At 34.2% G+C, this 17,908-nt stretch overlaps 1 protein-coding gene and 1 long non-coding RNA gene across 2 annotated transcripts in view; one reads left to right on the top strand and one right to left on the bottom strand.

Moving 5' to 3' along the window:
* The window catches only part of LOC149896654 (uncharacterized), a 209,249-nt gene that overhangs the window by 65,466 nt on the left and 125,875 nt on the right, over window positions 1-17,908 (bottom strand). The window lies entirely within an intron of this gene.
* The window catches only part of Dgk (diacyl glycerol kinase 1), a 70,602-nt gene that overhangs the window by 29,986 nt on the left and 22,708 nt on the right, over window positions 1-17,908 (top strand). The window contains exon 3 of the mRNA XM_090117685.1: window positions 1,333-1,400. Within this exon, the coding sequence (XP_089973811.1) occupies window positions 1,333-1,400 (68 nt within the window). The remainder of the gene's footprint in view (window positions 1-1,332; window positions 1,401-17,908) is intronic.

Genomic DNA, 17,908 nt, shown 5'->3' with positions numbered 1-17,908 from the left:
CGGATACCATTCCAAAATATCAAACCTGCCGGCACTCCCCCAGTGCAACCCGTCTTTTTTTTTAAAGTGAATCTTCTTTGGGTGCGTTGAGAGTAAAATTTCATGGTCGCGTTATAGCAATACCATCACGTCATCGAGAAAGGCGACGATTTTGGTGTCTTTGAATATTGCCAAAGAAGTTTCACTTCTGTCACGCTCTTTTGTTATTTCTCAAACTATATTTATTTAGTTACTAAATTGATTTGTTAAAATATCATGATAAGTGAAAAGCTAGTTAATTAAAAAATCAATTAACAACTAAAATAAACAAATAAAAAGACGTGTGGCACTCGGGGACTGCCGCGGTAAAGCTATTGCATAGCAAGCCTTCAAGCCACACCTCCGTGTCCGTCGGAGTGGGGAGCGTGAGGTTTTTTCGTTACGGAATTTCTCGATTCGGTCCCCGCGCTCAAGGCCCGCGATAGAAGCTATGCAATAGCTTAAAAATAATCAAATTAATACAATTAGTATTGGATAAAAACAACATGTGCGGAATTAAGGACAATAAAAAGCAATTAGGGATATTGGGAACTTGATTGTATTGGTTCTGGAAATAGATTGCGTAAAGGTTATATAGTAGTTTGATACCCTGGTTTTGTTCGGGTTAAAATTAAACAAATTATAAAATATACAGGAGTAATGTAACTTTCTGTGTTGAAAGAATTCTGTTTGACTTAGAGATTGATTATTTTAAATAAATAAATAAATATTTCAGGACAATTTTCACACAAGGCAAGATCTGATCCCATACTAAGCTTTCGCTTGTGTTATGGAAACCAGATGGCTGATAAACATACATATATAATTTTAAATAAATACTTATATATAGATAATTAACACCCAGACACAGAGCAATCTTCTACGTTCATCACACAAATATTTGCCCCGAGTGGGAATCGAACCCACGACCTCTGGCTTGGAAGGCAGGGCCACTACCAACCAATCCAACCGGTCAGTCAATAATAATATTTTAAAATAATTATTTAAATCAAAAAATGTTTAAATGTTTGTAATAATAGCAATGAAGAAATAATGATGTCATGGCTATGCTTGGAACTCAACTTATTTTTTACTAGCTTACCGCCCGCGGCTTCGCCCGCTTTGTCTAAAACCTAATAAATTATATACTAAAACCTTCCTCTTGAATCACTCTATCTATTAAAAAAAAACCGCATCAAAATCCGTTGCGTAGTTTGAAAGATGCATACAAAGGAACATTGGGACAGAGAAAGCGACTTTGTTTTATACTATGTAGTGATTTAAACAATGAATAGATTAATTATTTTGTTACAGATTCAAACAGAAAGCTTCAAGATGTACTCAACGAGCTATGCGATGTTAGAAAACAGAATCCTGATGGGGTAAGTTGTTTTAATTATATTTTTCTCGCTTCGCTCGCGTGTATACCTATCGCTATCCCACGCGAGAGAATCAAACAAATTATATATGTATATAGCCTATTCCTTTAATTAATATTGTAATTAAAATTACTGATAATAATTCTTATGATTAGGTAAAATAAATACATGACTTAAAAAATAGATACGAAATAAATCATGTATTTCTATAACCCATGTGTTATTCTGATGTACATAACCTTCCTGTAAAGTTTCATCCTCGCCTATTTTACCTATTTTGGCTTACCTGTTTACACCTGCTTGTCAGGTAGTTAAACACTGAAATGAGTAAGCATACCTAGGCATATTCTGTGTATCAAAAACTATCAGTCAAATAAACATTTGGTTATCAAAAGTATGAAGGGGATGAAAAAAAAATCGATAAAAGTTAATTTAATTAAAAATTGCCATGACCACTTTTCGATAGGCAAGCAATTATAGGCATATAATTTGTTTATAAAAAATATTTAATAAAAAATACGTCTCATCTGGTTATCAGATCGGTGAAGGACGATCTCCCACGGGCTCACCATATAGCCGCGGGCGTTAGCTAATTTTATATACCACATATTTACATCGATTTTCATTTAAAAGTACTTAATTAAAATAATTTCACATGTAAAAGGGTTTATTGAAAATTAATTAACTTTTCAATTATGCTGGCGTACTAATTTTCAAGTTTTTTTATTCTCCAATTAAAAAGTTTAAAGGGTAGAGAGGACAATTTCGGAAACTTTGGTAAATTGAATTCCAACCTTATTTATTACTAGCTGTGCTCCGCGGTTTTACCCGTAGTGCTGCGCTCCTGTTGGTCTTAGCGTGATGATATATAGCCCATAGCCTTCATGCTAAATGGACTATCTAACAGTGAAATAATTTTTCAAATCGGACCCTTGGCTTCTGAGATAAGCCATTCTGAGATAAGATATTCAAAAAAACAAATTCTTCGCTTTAGAATATTACTTATTAGTATAGATTAGGTACATATAGAAGACACGCCCTGGCTTTTACCGTTAATATATCCTTACTATCCTTGCTTTTTATATTATAAATGCGAAAGTGTTTGTCTGTCTTCCTTTCGCGTCACAACGGAGCGATTATATGTTATGATTTTTATGTCTATAGATAGTTAAGCTAGAGAATAACATAGACTACTTTTTACCGCATTTTCCATTCCCACGAGAATTTTCTTTGCAAACGTGGGCGAAGCCGCGGGCGGAAAGCTAGTTAGTCTATTTATGAGCTTATACGATTAGATTTTCTATTCTAACGGTATAAAATATTGATTAATTGCCCCATACCCCACTGGGGACGGAAAGTGGGACGAATAGAGATTAAACTAGCTTCGTATTGCAAATTATTTGTTTGAAATATGACGTCATTGTGTGGTGTGTCCCTGGGGTATGGGGTACGTATTTTGTAAAAATGTAGTTCTAAAGTATATATTTTAATCTATACTAATATTATAAAGCTGAAGAGTTTGTTTGTTTGAACGCGCTAATCTCGGGAACTACTGGTCCGATTTGAAAAAATTTTTCGGTGTTGGATAGCCCATCCGATTGAGATATCCAAGATTTAATATATATGTTCTATCGTTCTGTTGGATTTCTTTAGTTTAAAAAAAAATGTTTGATTCCTTTTTATAAATACCATTTATCCAATTATTAGCAGAAAGTTTCAATATTCCGAATTTTGCAATATATTCTACACTAGACGAAGCTGGGGTGAATAGCTAGTTTTATAGAACTTATAACAAACGCTTTATTTCCAAGTATAAGTGTTAAGTTACAATATCCCGGAAATCTGCTGATATATAGGAAACCTGTAAGTTCTGGGTAAGTTATCTCTTCCTTTCAACTTAGCTTAAGTAATCAAATAATCTAGTAGGAATATTGCGTTAATATCGAAATACTTTTCCATATTATATAGCTGAAGAGTTTGTTTGTTTGAACGCGCTAATCTCAGAAACTACTGATCCGATTTGAAAAATTCTTTAGTTGTTATCTAACACTTATTAAGGAAGGCTATGTAGGCAATACATATATTATCATCACTAAGACCAATAGGAGCGGAGTAGTAATGAATAAATCGCGTTTAAAATTCGTTAAAGTTTTTAATTTCTAAACATAGGCTACCTATAATCTTCATTATATCCGTATAATCACTAGCCCTAGAACTAAAAATGTTTTAACAATAATTAATGAAGTCAAATCCATTCTTCAGCTTTTAAAAACATCCATAAAAATACGAAAAAATATATAAATTCAAACATTTTCGTCCCGAACCGGCCATAATATTTCAACCATATTACTATTATAGGGTGACGAGGGTTAAATATTTGGGATGTATCTGTAAAGTTCATGGGACAAAGGTTTATTGAATTTTCGTTATATGTCCTGTGTTATGAGAAAGTTTTCTTTTAAATGTACGAGAAAGTTTATTTGACGCCATACGTTTTAAAATACTACATGAAATTGAAAAAAAGACGGGTTGCACTGGGGGAGTGCCGGCAGAAGTGAAAACTTGATTATTAACGTTCAGCATGTTTGATATTTTGGAATGGTATCCGAGAACGCATGGAATATAAGGGCTAAAAAGAATATCCGTTTACGCTTTTTCGATCAGGCCACGTGTCCTGACGCGAGTTTAAGATTTTATATCCAACGCCGCTAAAGAAGTTTTTACTTCAAAACATTGCATAGCATGCCTTCAAGCCACACCTCCGCGCTCCGTGCCCGTCGGAGTGGGGAGCGTGAGGTTTTTTCGTTACGGAATTTCTCGATTCGATCCCCGCGCTCCCCGCGATAGAAGCTATGCAATAGCTTAATATTTAATCTAGATAATTCAATTCAATTTATCTCATAGATATTCACGATTAGTTCGGAAAAAGTATCTAAAGATAGAAGAAAAGCAATATAGTTGCTCTTTTCAGATCTTGCTAATTTTACATTTTTTCATACACATAAAATTTATGTTTAATACATTTTGATAAATGTAACGGTAACGGTACCTACTTACTATAAAATTTCAAAAAATATCTCTATTATAACCCATACACATAATTACACTAAACATTAATGACAAATAACAATAATTTTGAATTACCCGCAAACATTTTCACATCAACTCGTTATTTGCTTAGAGATAATATTAGATAGTGCATTATCTTCCCATTTATGCCATTAAGGGCTTATCAGTACAAACACTAATACGTCATAAGCCCTCCCTGACACAAATATATGTGACGTCACTAGCCACGCGAAATTAAACCTTATCCCAACAGTAGAAAATCGAAAATCAAACCATGCATTCAGGTCAGCAAATGACGTCATAGCTTGTGACACGGAATTTTATACCCTATAGCTATGTGTGTAAAGTCGATTATGGATTACAGGTCAAGCTATGACGTCAATAGAAAGAGACGGGAGATGTGACGTCATTGATTGCATAGGGTTGGGATTTATATTTAGTCTAGTGTTACATCTCATGTTATTTTGTGTAATATTACGCGATATTTAAAAACTTTATAAAATACTAGTGGTCCGCCCCGGCTTCGCCCGTGGTACCTACATGTTTAAACTATCCTATCTCTCAAGTTGGATCGAACTGCACATGGTGTGCGAATTTTATTATAATCGGTAAAGTGGTTTAGGAGTCCATTGAGGACAAACATTGTGACACGAGATTTATATATAAGTATATATGTATTAAGATATTGATTATTATATTTATGTAGGTTGCTATTATTTACCGTCACGTCATGGAGTAAGGCGGCGATTTTGGTATTTACATAATATTATTCCATTTTTGTTTTCACTGATAGTTAACGACTTTTCCGCCCCCGGCATCGCCCACGTAGTGAAATGAAATTTCAGAAATTACTTATTTATACTGTTTTGGTTTTATATTCTCGTACTATGATGATTATATGTACAGGGTGTCCCACAATGGGTATACTAAGCACGAAGGGACTTGTAGTTTTGCGTACACTGATCACGTAAAAAATACGTAACAACAAAATTACATCAAAAAATTTTTGCTAAATTGTTCCTGAAAATCCATGTTTTCTTCTCTAGCTTCGCGTAGCAGGCATATTATACCGCTTCGCTAATGTGATCATTTTGTCTATGAAAACATAATCTTAAACGATAGCTCACGTGCGAGTGGAAAAGTTGGGCGGGTTGCTTGTTATGGGTGTACACATAGAGTTTTAAGAATTCTTCTATTTGAAAAAAAAAATGCATCTGGAATTTTTTAAGTATTTTTTACGTGTACTTAGCGTATGCAAAACTATAAACTCCTTTGAGCTTAGTATACCAACGGTGGGACACCCTGTATAGCAGTATTATTTCCAGAGTGGAAAAATGACAGAGTGAATGAAAGAGATAGAGAGACTATAGCGATTGTCTGCCGCCATTACTTTTCTACACTGCTATAAGACATTACGAAAACTGAAAGTAAACTATACTTGTTTGTTTCTTTGAACGCGATAATCTCAGGAACTACTGGTCCAATTTGAAAAATAATTTGGAAAATCCAAAAGTGCACGCCTCATATTTTTTTTTAATAAATATTTATTAATTATTATTTTTGTTTATTTCATAACAATTAAACCACATCGAATCAGACCCTGAAAAATGAAAGGGTTCTATTCCTGAGCATACTCAAGCGTAAGAGAAAAAAAAGACTCGATTAGTAAAGTATTTCGGTCGCTATCGTGTTAACAAGAAAAAGGATCCGCACATACAGACACACGGACGTCCAAGACAGAACTTTTTTAAACTGTTTTTTAACTAGTTTAAATAACAAAAATGACATCAAAAATATCATGAACGTTAAAAATAGTGTTTTTTCTTAATATGTGTGTGTATGTATTATCTTACAAGTGCAATGTATGATACATAAAGACATTTTAAGTTTGAAAAATCAGATGTTTTGCGCGAAGTGATAGTAGTACCCACCTCAACGCTTCGCTTATGAGGCGTGCAATTATTTCGGTGTTAGATAGCCCATTTATTGAGGAAGGCTATAGGCTATATATCATCATTCATCACGCTAAGACCAACAGGATAGGAGCAATGCGGGTAAAACCGCGGGGTACAGCTAGTACTAAAATAAATTATACAATTTCTGTAAATTTTAAGTTGTTTTTTTACCCTCAAAATAAGGAACTTAACACAACAAGTAATGAAATAAAATTCAATAGTCTAAGTAATTGAGCAAGGTTTATTTTATGGCGAAATAGTTAAGACATAAAATCCAATAGCTGGTAACAAATGGTGGCCATTATTGCTGTGGGGAACCGGGACAACGGTCCGACATTTTGGTGTAGGGTGACCATGTTTCATAAAAAGAAAGGATTAGTTGTTTTCTACTTGTTTAGAAGATACAAAGAGATTTCTGAAATATAAAAAAAATATCTGGGCTATAGATGTAGCACTATATCATAAAGCTGGGTAAAAACCTTTTCTGAATACAGCACTTTCAGAAAATATTTACAAAATATAAATATTTGTTTTAATTATATCGTGTTTAAACTTGTCTGTAATTATTTTTTTTATATTGTGAACTTTTTCCTGTTTAATGAAAGTTGGATTTATCTATCTATTTAATTGATGAGTCACAGTCATATTTAATAGGATATGAGATAAACATAATTAAGACGTCTGGGGGTTCGAGACCAGGCGAGCGCGCAGGAAATAAATTGATTTTTCAATTTATCTGCGCATGTTGTAACATCACCACTGCTCGAACGGTGAAGGAAAACATCGTGAGGAAACCGACATGTCGAAGAATCAAAAGTTCGACGACATGTGTCATCCGCCAACCCGCACTTGGCCAGCGTGGTGGATTATGGCCTGTACCCTCATAGGAGGCCCGTGTCCCAGCAGTGGGGACGTATATGGGCTGATGATGATGATGATGAAGACGTCTGGTCTCTTACTTGCTTTATTACTTGTAATCAAACGTCCTGGAATACCACAGTTAATGTCTTTACTTGTATCTTATCTTAGTACTTAATGGTATGGATAAAAAATTAACTCGACAGAGCGAATTGATTTGAAAAATTATTTAATAACATATAGTTAAATACTACATTATTACTGATTAACATTACCTTTATTTTATTTGAGGGGTTGGTAAATTTTTAATTCAAAAATACTTCACTCTTTACCTGTACAGAAATTATTATATACGGATTTTAATTTATTTTGTTTGTATGAATCGCATTGGATAAACTGTAATGATAGAAACGGTTCTGTTGAATAAATAAATAATGTATTTGGGAATTGTCCCAAACTCTATATAAATTATACACACCCTACAAATCACAAGTTACAAGAAGCCCTTATCGTTATCGTAAAGCGGAAGGCCAAAGGAGTCAGATAAGGGCGGACCCGCTCTAGTGATTTCCTAAGTTTTGGTAAAGAAAATGTACGAAAAAGGAGCGTGTGTGCCGAGCACACGTGTCAGAAGTGAAACTTCTTTGGCAAGATTCAAGGATACTCAATGACGTGACGGTTTGGCCATGACGTGACCTTGAAATTTAACTCTCAACGCGCCGATGTTTCACTTCAATAAATATAGGCCATTATTTAGATTTCTTAGCTACAACTTTTATTGTTTTACAAGTATATTGCACGCCTCATAAGCGAAGCGTTGAGGTGGGTACTACTGTCACTTCGCGCAAAACATCTGATTTTTCAAACTTAAAATGTCTTTATGTATCATACATTGCACTTGTAAGATAATACATACACACACATATTAAGAAAAAACACTATTTTTAACATTCATGATATTTTTGATGTCATTTTTGTTATTTAAACTAGTTAAAAAACAGTTTAAAAAAGTTCTGTCTTGGACGTCCGTGTGTCTGTATGTGCGGATCCTTTTTCTTGTTAACACGATAGCGACCGAAATACTTTACTAATCGAGTCTTTTGCACGCCTCATAAGCGAAGCGTTGAGGTGGGTACTACTGTCACTTCGCGCAAAACATCTGATTTTTCAAACTTAAAATGTCTTTATGTATCATACATTGCACTTGTAAGATAATACATACACACACATATTAAGAAAAAACACTATTTTTAACGTTCATGATATTTTTGATGTCATTTTTGTTATTTAAACTAGTTAAAAAACAGTTTAAAAAAGTTCTGTCTTGGACGTCCGTGTGTCTGTATGTGCGGATCCTTTTTCTTGTTAACACGATAGCGACCGAAATACTTTACTAATCGAGTCTTTTTTTTTCTCTTACGCTTGAGTATGCTCAGGAATAGAACCCTTTCATTTTTCAGGGTCTGATTCGATGTGGTTTAATTGTTATTAAATAAACAAAAATAATAATTAATAAATATTTATTAAAAAAAATTATGAGGCGTGCACTTTTGGATTTTCCAAATTATTTTTTTTCTCTTACGCTTGAGTATGCTCAGGAATAGAACCCTTTCATTTTTCAGGGTCTGATTCGATGTGGTTTAATTGTTATTAAATAAACAAAAATAATAATTAATAAATAATTATTAAAAAAAATTATGAGGCGTGCACTTTTGGATTTTCCAAATTATTTTCTCTTACGCTTGAGTATGCTCAGGAATAGAACCCTTTCATTTTTCAGGGTCTGATTCGATGTGGTTTAATTGTTATTAAATAAACAAAAATAATAATTAATAAATAATTATTAAAAAATAAAAAATAAATTATGAGGCGTGCACTTTTGGATTTTCCAAATTATTTTTTTATCTATGTCTCTGTGATTTCCAATAATGAAAAATAAAATAAATATTTTCCAAAATCCTGCCACTTATAACAAAGAGAGATCTTTGAATCACTAACGTAACTAAAGTCCACAAAAACCTTCCCATTTAAGAAAATCCTACCAAAATCTCACAATCCCTTTGTTGTTGTTTATTCTACAGATAAAAGAAAATACGTTAAGAAAATTGCCTTTATTCTTATTCCATAGATACACAAACTCATAACACCCCTCGATTCTGAAGTTTATAGCAAACTAGCGGTCCGCCCCGGCTTCGCCCGTGGTACATATGAAAAATAGATGTTGGCCGATTCTCAGACTTACCCGATATGCACAGAAAATTTCATGAGAATCGGTCCACCCGTTTCGGAGGAGTATGCAGACTAACATTGTGACACGAGAATTTTATATATAAGATTAGCTTTCGGCAAACGGTTTCGTCCTTTTTTTCAAAAAAAAACACGCATAGTTCCCTTTCCTGTTAGATTTCCGGGATAAAAGTATTTATTATGAATCCAAGTTAGCCTCTATGTGTAAGCCAAATTTCATTGTAATCGGTTCTGTAGTATTTGCGTGATAGGGTAACGAACAAACAGAAACAGAGTGTACCTAACCAACATCCATACACACTCACAAAATTTTCGTGATTATAATAAAAGTATGATGAATATGAATGATGAATTAAAAAATCTAAAATACAAGCATGAACTCATGCAAAATCTGTTCGTTTTAAGTCGGTCAAAATCGAGTCTAAAAGAGTCGCTTACATACTAACATACAAGCATACAGGTGAAGCTAATAAAAGCGTGTTAAAAATATCCTTTATTTGTTGACGGTACAGTTTATTCATTCGTCTGTAAAGTCATCAATGTATTTTGTATCATCTTTTTCCGCCCCATTAAAGGCTACTCATTGTGTGTGCGTACATAATATGTACCATCAACAAAAAAACTATATTATTTTAGAAAAAACTCGCTTTAATAAGATATACTCATGAAATTGTAGTGTCAGCGATCGTTGGTTTATTTTGACACTAGATTTCCACGCTTTCAAAGAAAACCCCGCATAGTTCCCGTTCTTGTAGAATTTCCGGGATAAGAATTAGCCTACGTCTTAGTCTGGGTCTTCAGCTACCTACATACCAAATTTCATTGCAATCGGTTCAGAAGTTTTTACGTAAAATAATAACAAACATCCATCCTCACAAACTTTCGCATTTACGATTATAAGTCAAAAACAACTATAAAGCACGTTTTAAACATAAAATTGCACCGATCCTTGATAATTTGTGTTTTGAATTAAATCAGACAAAATCGAGTGTTAACGGAGTCGTTGCATACAAACATACAGATGAAGCTTATAAAAGCGTGTAAAAATGGCATACAATTAATTTCCATATTAAATTGTAAGTTGTGACAGTAAAGATGGCATTTAAAATCACCTTAATAATAACTACAGTAATAAGTTTTTAATTACATTCTATTTATAAGTTGCCTCGTCAAGGCTTTGCCCGGGTTTTCCGGGATGAAAAGTAATATTATATCTCTGTCAGTTAGGAATCGAATTTTTCTTTAATAAATTATATATACAGGCGACATTTTGTAAAGAAATTGTTTTAAGTTTTACAAAACATTCTTCAAGGTTCTTGCTAACTCAAAAATAACGAAAATTACATTCATTATTAATGAGAAAGACGGTTGAATCATCTGCCTAGTCAGATAATATTATAATAACAAAAAAAGAGCGTGTATGCCGAGCACACGCGTCAGAAGTGAAACTTCTTTGGCAAGATTCAAAGAAACCAAAATCGTCGCCTCTCCACGTGACGGTATTGCCATGACGCGACCTTGTTTCTCAATTCACTTAAAATACAGCATTAAATTCAAATGACGTAGGTATCTAAACACAAATAAAAAAATATTTGACTTTCAGTACCGCTTTCAAATACTCATTTAAACTCATTCGTTGCAGACCGTACTATCAATGCAATTTGAACCTTAGTACTAGGAGATAAAGTTGATTTTCTAACAGTTTTGTGCTGACCTAGTGATATTTACATGGCCTGCAAAATAATTATTTAATGAAGCCTCCGTTGGAAGGATCGATCGAAGTTTATTATTTGCGATGAATGTATGGATATTGCTTACTAATAACATGCAAATGAATGCTTTTTTTAAATGGGTAAATGGTGTTTAGAGCTCTTATCAAAATTTGTTTAGTAATTTAAAAGCTATAATAGATTATAACATACCTACTTTACACAAATAGGTATCTATAAAGATATCAAGTCTTTTTATTAGACCTAGCTAGCTACTGGTTATTATTCTGTGCCTTCACTGGGGTTCGAACCCAGTACCACCTCTAAATGTACAAACCACTGTACCAAAGAATAAATTAATTAGACCTAGCTAGCTACTGGTTATTATTCTGTGCCTTCACTGGGGTTCGAACCCAGTACCACCTCTAAATGTACAAACCACTGTACCAAAGAATAAATTAATACAAAACCGAAACCGATACATCAACACAAAAACATAATCCTCCTTTGTAAAGTCGGGTAAATTTATATTCCTCCCTAACAGCTAATACATAAACATATTCCATGAATACAAATTAGGTTTTACCAAGATCAATATCGGTGTTTTTGATGTTTTTTTGAACACACATACATTGGCGAAGCGTTTGTAGCAAATTGCTATGGATTAGATAAATTATTTCGTTTTTTGTGAGAAAGTACGAGTTTTTTGGTATTTTTAGGTGTTCTGAGAAATTTTCGTTCAAGTACAAAGGACTTTTTGTACTTACTTAAAAAAAACTTTATTAATGGACGTCTAAAATTTTAGTGTTATGTGGCATTCGTATTACAAGTTCATCTCAGATAACTTGAAGTTAATCAAAATCCTATTATAAATGCTACATTCGTTTTGTTAGGACACGAAAAAAAATTGTCATGTCAATCATGATGGAATCGCATTTGAAATTCGTAAATCTTTAATTTTTAAAACAATACTAGTTATTATTCTGTGATAATGTACCAAATCAGCAAATTTAGAAACAACTTACATGTTAGTGAACTTAGCAGATCATTTTTAGCAGATCAAACAAAAAATGTGAGTTCTTATCGCGTGCAGTTGAGTTCTACAGTTCCTGATACTTTTTAGAAATACTCGCGTAAAATGAAACACTAGAAAATTTATTTATGTCATATTTCATCACGCCGTAGCACCATGCCGTAGCATCACGCCGTAGCATCACGCCGTAGTATCATGCCGTAGTATCATGCCGTAGCATCATGCTGTAGCTTCATGCCGTAGCATTATGCCGTAGCATCATGCCGTAGCATCATGCCGTAGCATCATGCCGTAGCATCATTCCGTAGCATCATGCCGTAGCATCGCGCCGTAGCATCACGCCGTAGCATCACTCCGTAGCATCACGCCGTAGCATCACGCCGTAGCATCATGCCGTAGCATCATGCCGTAGCATCACGCCGTAGCATCATGCCGTAGCATCACGCCGTAGCATCACGCCGTAGCATCACGCCGTAACACATGCCGTAGCATTACGCCGTAGCATCACGCCGTAGCATCACAGCGTAGCATCACGTCTTAGCATCACGTCGTAGCATCACGTCGTAGCATTACGTCTTAGCATCACGTTAAGCCGGGTCCAGGTCGGGTTTTTTCAAATGTCGTTTGTTAAGGTAAAAACGCCAGAACTATTTCTAAAAAGTATCAGGAACTGTAGAACTCAACTGCACGCGATAAGAACTCACATTTTTTTTTGATCTGCTAAAAATGATCTGCTACGGGAAGTTGGCAGATCATTTTTTCAAATGTCGTTTTTTAAGGTAAAAACGCCAGAACTATTTCTAAAAAGTATCAGGAACTGTAGAACTCAACTGCACGCGATAAGAACTCACATTTTTTTTTGATCTGCTAAATATGATCTGCTAAGTTCACTAACATACAACTTACAGCAACTTACTAAGTATTTAATTATAATATCACCTACTTACATATTGTAAGCAAAGAAAATCGATTAATTATACACATATGATAATTCATCGTCTCCACACCCCACTAGCGGGAATCTCGCTTATGACTTATAATTTAAATTCAAATTCAAATTATTATATTTATTTGCAAGAATGTAGTTACAAATTATAGATGTTTTAATTACAATATTATGTGGCTGTTACATTCTACCCATCGATTGGGTGTGCAAACATTGAAAAAGAAAGTTTATTAGTCTAATTATGAGTGATTTCCCCTTTTAATGGCATCATGCTTCACAGACTACACACTTCAATGTGTATTTTTAAGTATTGTAGTAGTATTGTAGCATATAAGTATTGTATAAATTGTTTTTCATTATGTACGTGTGAGGCTATGTGTCATTAAATAAACGTTTTTTCTTTCTTTCTTTCTTTCTTTCCAATTATTTAAATGTATGGTTCAAATGCTGTTTATAATCTACTAGCTTTCCACCCGCGGCTTCGCCCGCGCAGTCCCGTGGGATTTCCGGGATAAAACCTATCCTATGTCCCGGGGTAAAAAGTAGCCTATATCCTTTATCGTCCTTTATCAAAATATCTCTATACCTACCAAATTGATTCAGTAGTTTAGGCGTGATTGAGTAACAGACAGACAGACAGAGTTACTTTCGCATTTATAATATTACTAGCGGTCCGCCCCGGCTTCGCCCGTGGTACATATTTCGCAATAAAAAGTGGCCTATGTCCTTTCTCGGGTATCAAAATATCTCTATACCAAATTTCATGCAAATTGGTTCAGTAGTTAAGGCGTGATTGAGTAACAGACAGACAGACAGAGTTACTTTCGCATTTATAATATTAGTATGGATGTGCTATTGCACGCCTCATAAGCGAAGCGTTGAGGTGGGTACTACTGTCACTTCGCGCAAAACATCTGATTTTTCAAACTTAAAATGTCTTTATGTATCATACATTGCACTTGTAAGATAATACATACACACACATATTAAGAAAAAACACGATTTTTAACGTTCATGATATTTTTGATGTCATTTTTGTTATTTAAACTAGTTAAAAAACAGTTTAAAAAAGTTCTGTCTTGGACGTCCGTGTGTCTGTATGTGCGGATCCTTTTTCTTGTTAACACGATAGCGACCGAAATACTTTACTAATCGAGTCTTTTTTTTTCTCTTACGCTTGAGTATGCTCAGGAATAGAACCCTTTCATTTTTCAGGGTCTGATTCGATGTGGTTTAATTGTTATTAAATAAACAAAAATAATAATTAATAAATATTTATTAAAAAAAAATTATGAGGCGTGCACTTTTGGATTTTCCAAATTATTTATTAAATAGGTTTGAAGTTGGTGCCGAACATTAAGCACTTAGTATTAAGCCCGTGCACCGACATCAAACCTTTTTAATAAATAGCACATATAAATTATAATTATGTAGTAAATAATAATGTCAAATCTTTTTTATTTCTTACTTTTCCGTATTTGAAGTCGGTTGTTTCTAACGCACTCTTTATAAGTGAATATTAAGCTTTCCGTGCGATTAGAGCTTTTTATGAAAATTAAGCTCTCCATGTGATTAGAGCTTCTTGTGAAAATTAAGCTCTCCGTGCGATAAGAGCCTTTAATGAAAATTAAGCTCTGCGTGCGATTACAGCTTTTTTGAAAATTAAGCCTCCGTGCGATAAGAGCTTTTTGTGAAAATTAAGCTCTCCATGCGATAAGAGCTTTTTGTGAAAATTAAGCTCTCCATGCGATTAGAGCTTTTTGTGAAAATTAAGCTCTCCATGCGATTAGAGCTTTTTGTGAAAATTAAGCTCTCCGTGCGATTAGAGCTTTTGTGAAAATTAAACTCTCCGTGCGATTAGAGCTTTTTGTGAAAATTAAGCACTCCGTGCGATTAAGAGCTTTTTTGTGAAAATTTAGCTTTCCGTGCGAATAGAGCTTTTTGTGAAAATTAAGCTCTCCGTGCGATTAGAGATTTTTGTGAAAATTAAGTTCTCCGTGCGATAACAGCTTTTTGTGAAAATTAAGTTTTCCGTGCGATTAGAGCTTTTTATGAAAATTAAGCTCTCCGTGTGATTAGAGCTTCTTGTGAAAATTAAGCTCTCTGTGTGATTAGAGCTTCTTGTGAAAATTAAGCTTTCCGTGCGATTATAGCTTTTTTGAAAATTAAGCCTCCGTGCGATAAGAGCTTTTTGTGAAAATGAAGCTCTCCATGCGATTAGAGCTTTTTGTGAAAATTAAGCTCTCAATGGGATTAGAGCTCTTTGTGAAAATAAAGCTCTCCGTGTGATTAGAGCTTTTTATGAAAATTAAGCTTTCCGTGCGATATGAGCTTTTGGTGAAAACTAAGCTCTCCATGCGATTAGAGCTTTTTGTGAAAATTAAGCTCTCCGTGCGATTAGAGCTTTTTGTGAAAATTAAGCTCTCCGTGCGATTAGAGCTTTTTGTGAAAATTAAGCTCTCCATGCGATTAGAGCTTTTTGTGAAAATTAAGCTCTCCGTGCGAATAGAGCTTTTTGTGAAAATTAAGCTCTCAATGGGATTAGAGCTCTTTGTGAAAATAAAGCTCTCCGTGTGATTAGAGCTTTTTATGAAAATTAAGCTTTCCGTGCGATATGAGCTTTTGGTGAAAACTAAGCTCTCCATGCGATTAGAGCTTTTTGTGAAAATTAAGCTCTCCGTGCGATTAGAGCTTTTTGTGAAAATTAAGCTTTCCGTGCGATTAGAGCTTTTTGCGAAAATTAAGCTCTCCGTGCGATTAGAGCTTTTTGTGAAAATTAAGCTTTTCGTGCGATTAAAGCTTTTTGTGAAAATTAAGCTTTTCGTGCGATTAAAGCTTTTTGTGAAAATTAAGCTCTCCGTGCGATGAGAGTTTTTTGTGAAAATTAAGCTCTCCGTGCGATTAGAGCTTTTTTGTGAAAATTTAGCTTTCCGTGCGATTAGAGCCTTTAATGAAAATTAAGCTCTCCATGCGATTTTATGCGGTTATCAATTCGGCCGGTATATTTTTTTTTTATGTATGTACACCGATTACTCCGAGGTTTCTGAACCGATTTACGTGATTCTTTTTTTGTTCGATGCGGGATGGTGTCGAATTGGTAAATTTTTTTTCGGATAGGGAATATTCGGATAGGGAAACTACTGGGAGTTTTTATTTTATGAGCATTTTTGTCTGTACTCGATGACTAAGTTGATATGTAGCAAGTAACTTTGATTCACTTCCCGGTAACCGATTGAGCTGAAATTTTGTATACGTATGTAAATTTGATAGCGATGAAACATTATCATGACATGAAGCTGATTTGATGATGGAATCGGAAGGTGGCCATAGGAACTCAGTAATATATTGACTCAACTTTATCGAGTTTGGGCTCGTTTGATTCGTGTTAAAAAGTACACTAAAAAGTATTAAATAAAAATAACTGCGATAAAAACAACCGACTTCAAAAACGGAAAAGTAAGAAATAAAAAAGATTTGATATTATTAACTACTACATAATATTATTGTAAATATTTCGCAATAAAAAGTGGCCTATGTCCTTTCTCGGGTATCAAAATATCTCTATACCAAATTTCATGCAAATTGGTTCAGTAGTTAAGGCGTGATTGAGTAACAGACAGACAGAGTTACTTTCGCATTTATAATATTAGTATGGAAATATCATATTGAAAAGTCTACGCCCGGGTTGATCCGGTAAAAACACGCATCTATACCTACTAATATTATAAAACTGAAGAGATTGTTTGTTTGAACGCTCTAATCTTAGGAACTACTGGTTCCAACGCGGGTAAAACCGCGGGGCACAGCTAGTAATAAGATAAATTCATAAAAGTATGTTTTGTCAACGATCCTTGATATGTGTATAAAGTTCGAATTAAATATGTTTTTATTAAATATTAAATATCTATACTAATATTATAAAGAGGAAAGGTTTGTATGTATGTATGTATGGTTTTCACGTATAAACTACTGGACCGATTTTGATGAAATTTGGCATAGATAATCTTTAGACCCTGAGAAAGAACATAGGCTACCTTTTATTGCCAAATATGTACCACGGGCGAAGCCGGGGCGGACCGCTAGTTATATATAAATTAAATATGTTGAAGCTTATTAAAAACGAATCTAAATGAGTCGGTCTATATATCCCTGTAAAGATAGCTTTCTAATAGAAAAAAAAATAAGTAGTTACTTAAATCATGTCAAACAAAAGTGACTGAAACTTTTCTCCTGTGTGACATATTGTGTTAACATGTATTGTAGGCGAAAAATCTCACAATATTCAGATTATTGAAGTGAAACTTCTTTATTATTTGGAAAAAAATTTCGTGTAACATTTTTCCGTTACGCGCCATCTTTTTCTTATCCCTACCACGCGTGATTCGACGTATTTATGTAAAGTTGCATATAGTAAATTATTTTTGAAAAATAAGGTCATAAAGAAGTTTCACTTCTTACGTGTGTACAGTGTACACTAGTACACGCACACATTTTTTTTAACAAAAACATCAATACAACGTGTCTACATAAATTCCCTAGAATTTAGCGTGTTTTTACCCAAGCCTCCAAATTACTAAAAAAAGATCGCGAATTACGGCCGTCGTTAGGCGGCGGTTGCTAGGCAACCGGGGATCGTTGCTATGGGTTGCCATAAGCGTTCCCTCCCACGCTTAGAGCAAAATATTTTTACTCGA

The sequence above is a fragment of the Colias eurytheme genome, chromosome 28, assembly GCF_061535395.1.
Source record: "Colias eurytheme isolate Ceu_HAF_F1 chromosome 28, ilColEury1 Martin Lab GWU primary, whole genome shotgun sequence".
NCBI classification, from domain to species: Eukaryota; Metazoa; Arthropoda; class Insecta; order Lepidoptera; family Pieridae; genus Colias; species Colias eurytheme.
The sequence above is the reverse complement of the archived record's forward strand: the minus strand, read 5'-3'. Positions and strand labels throughout refer to the sequence as shown.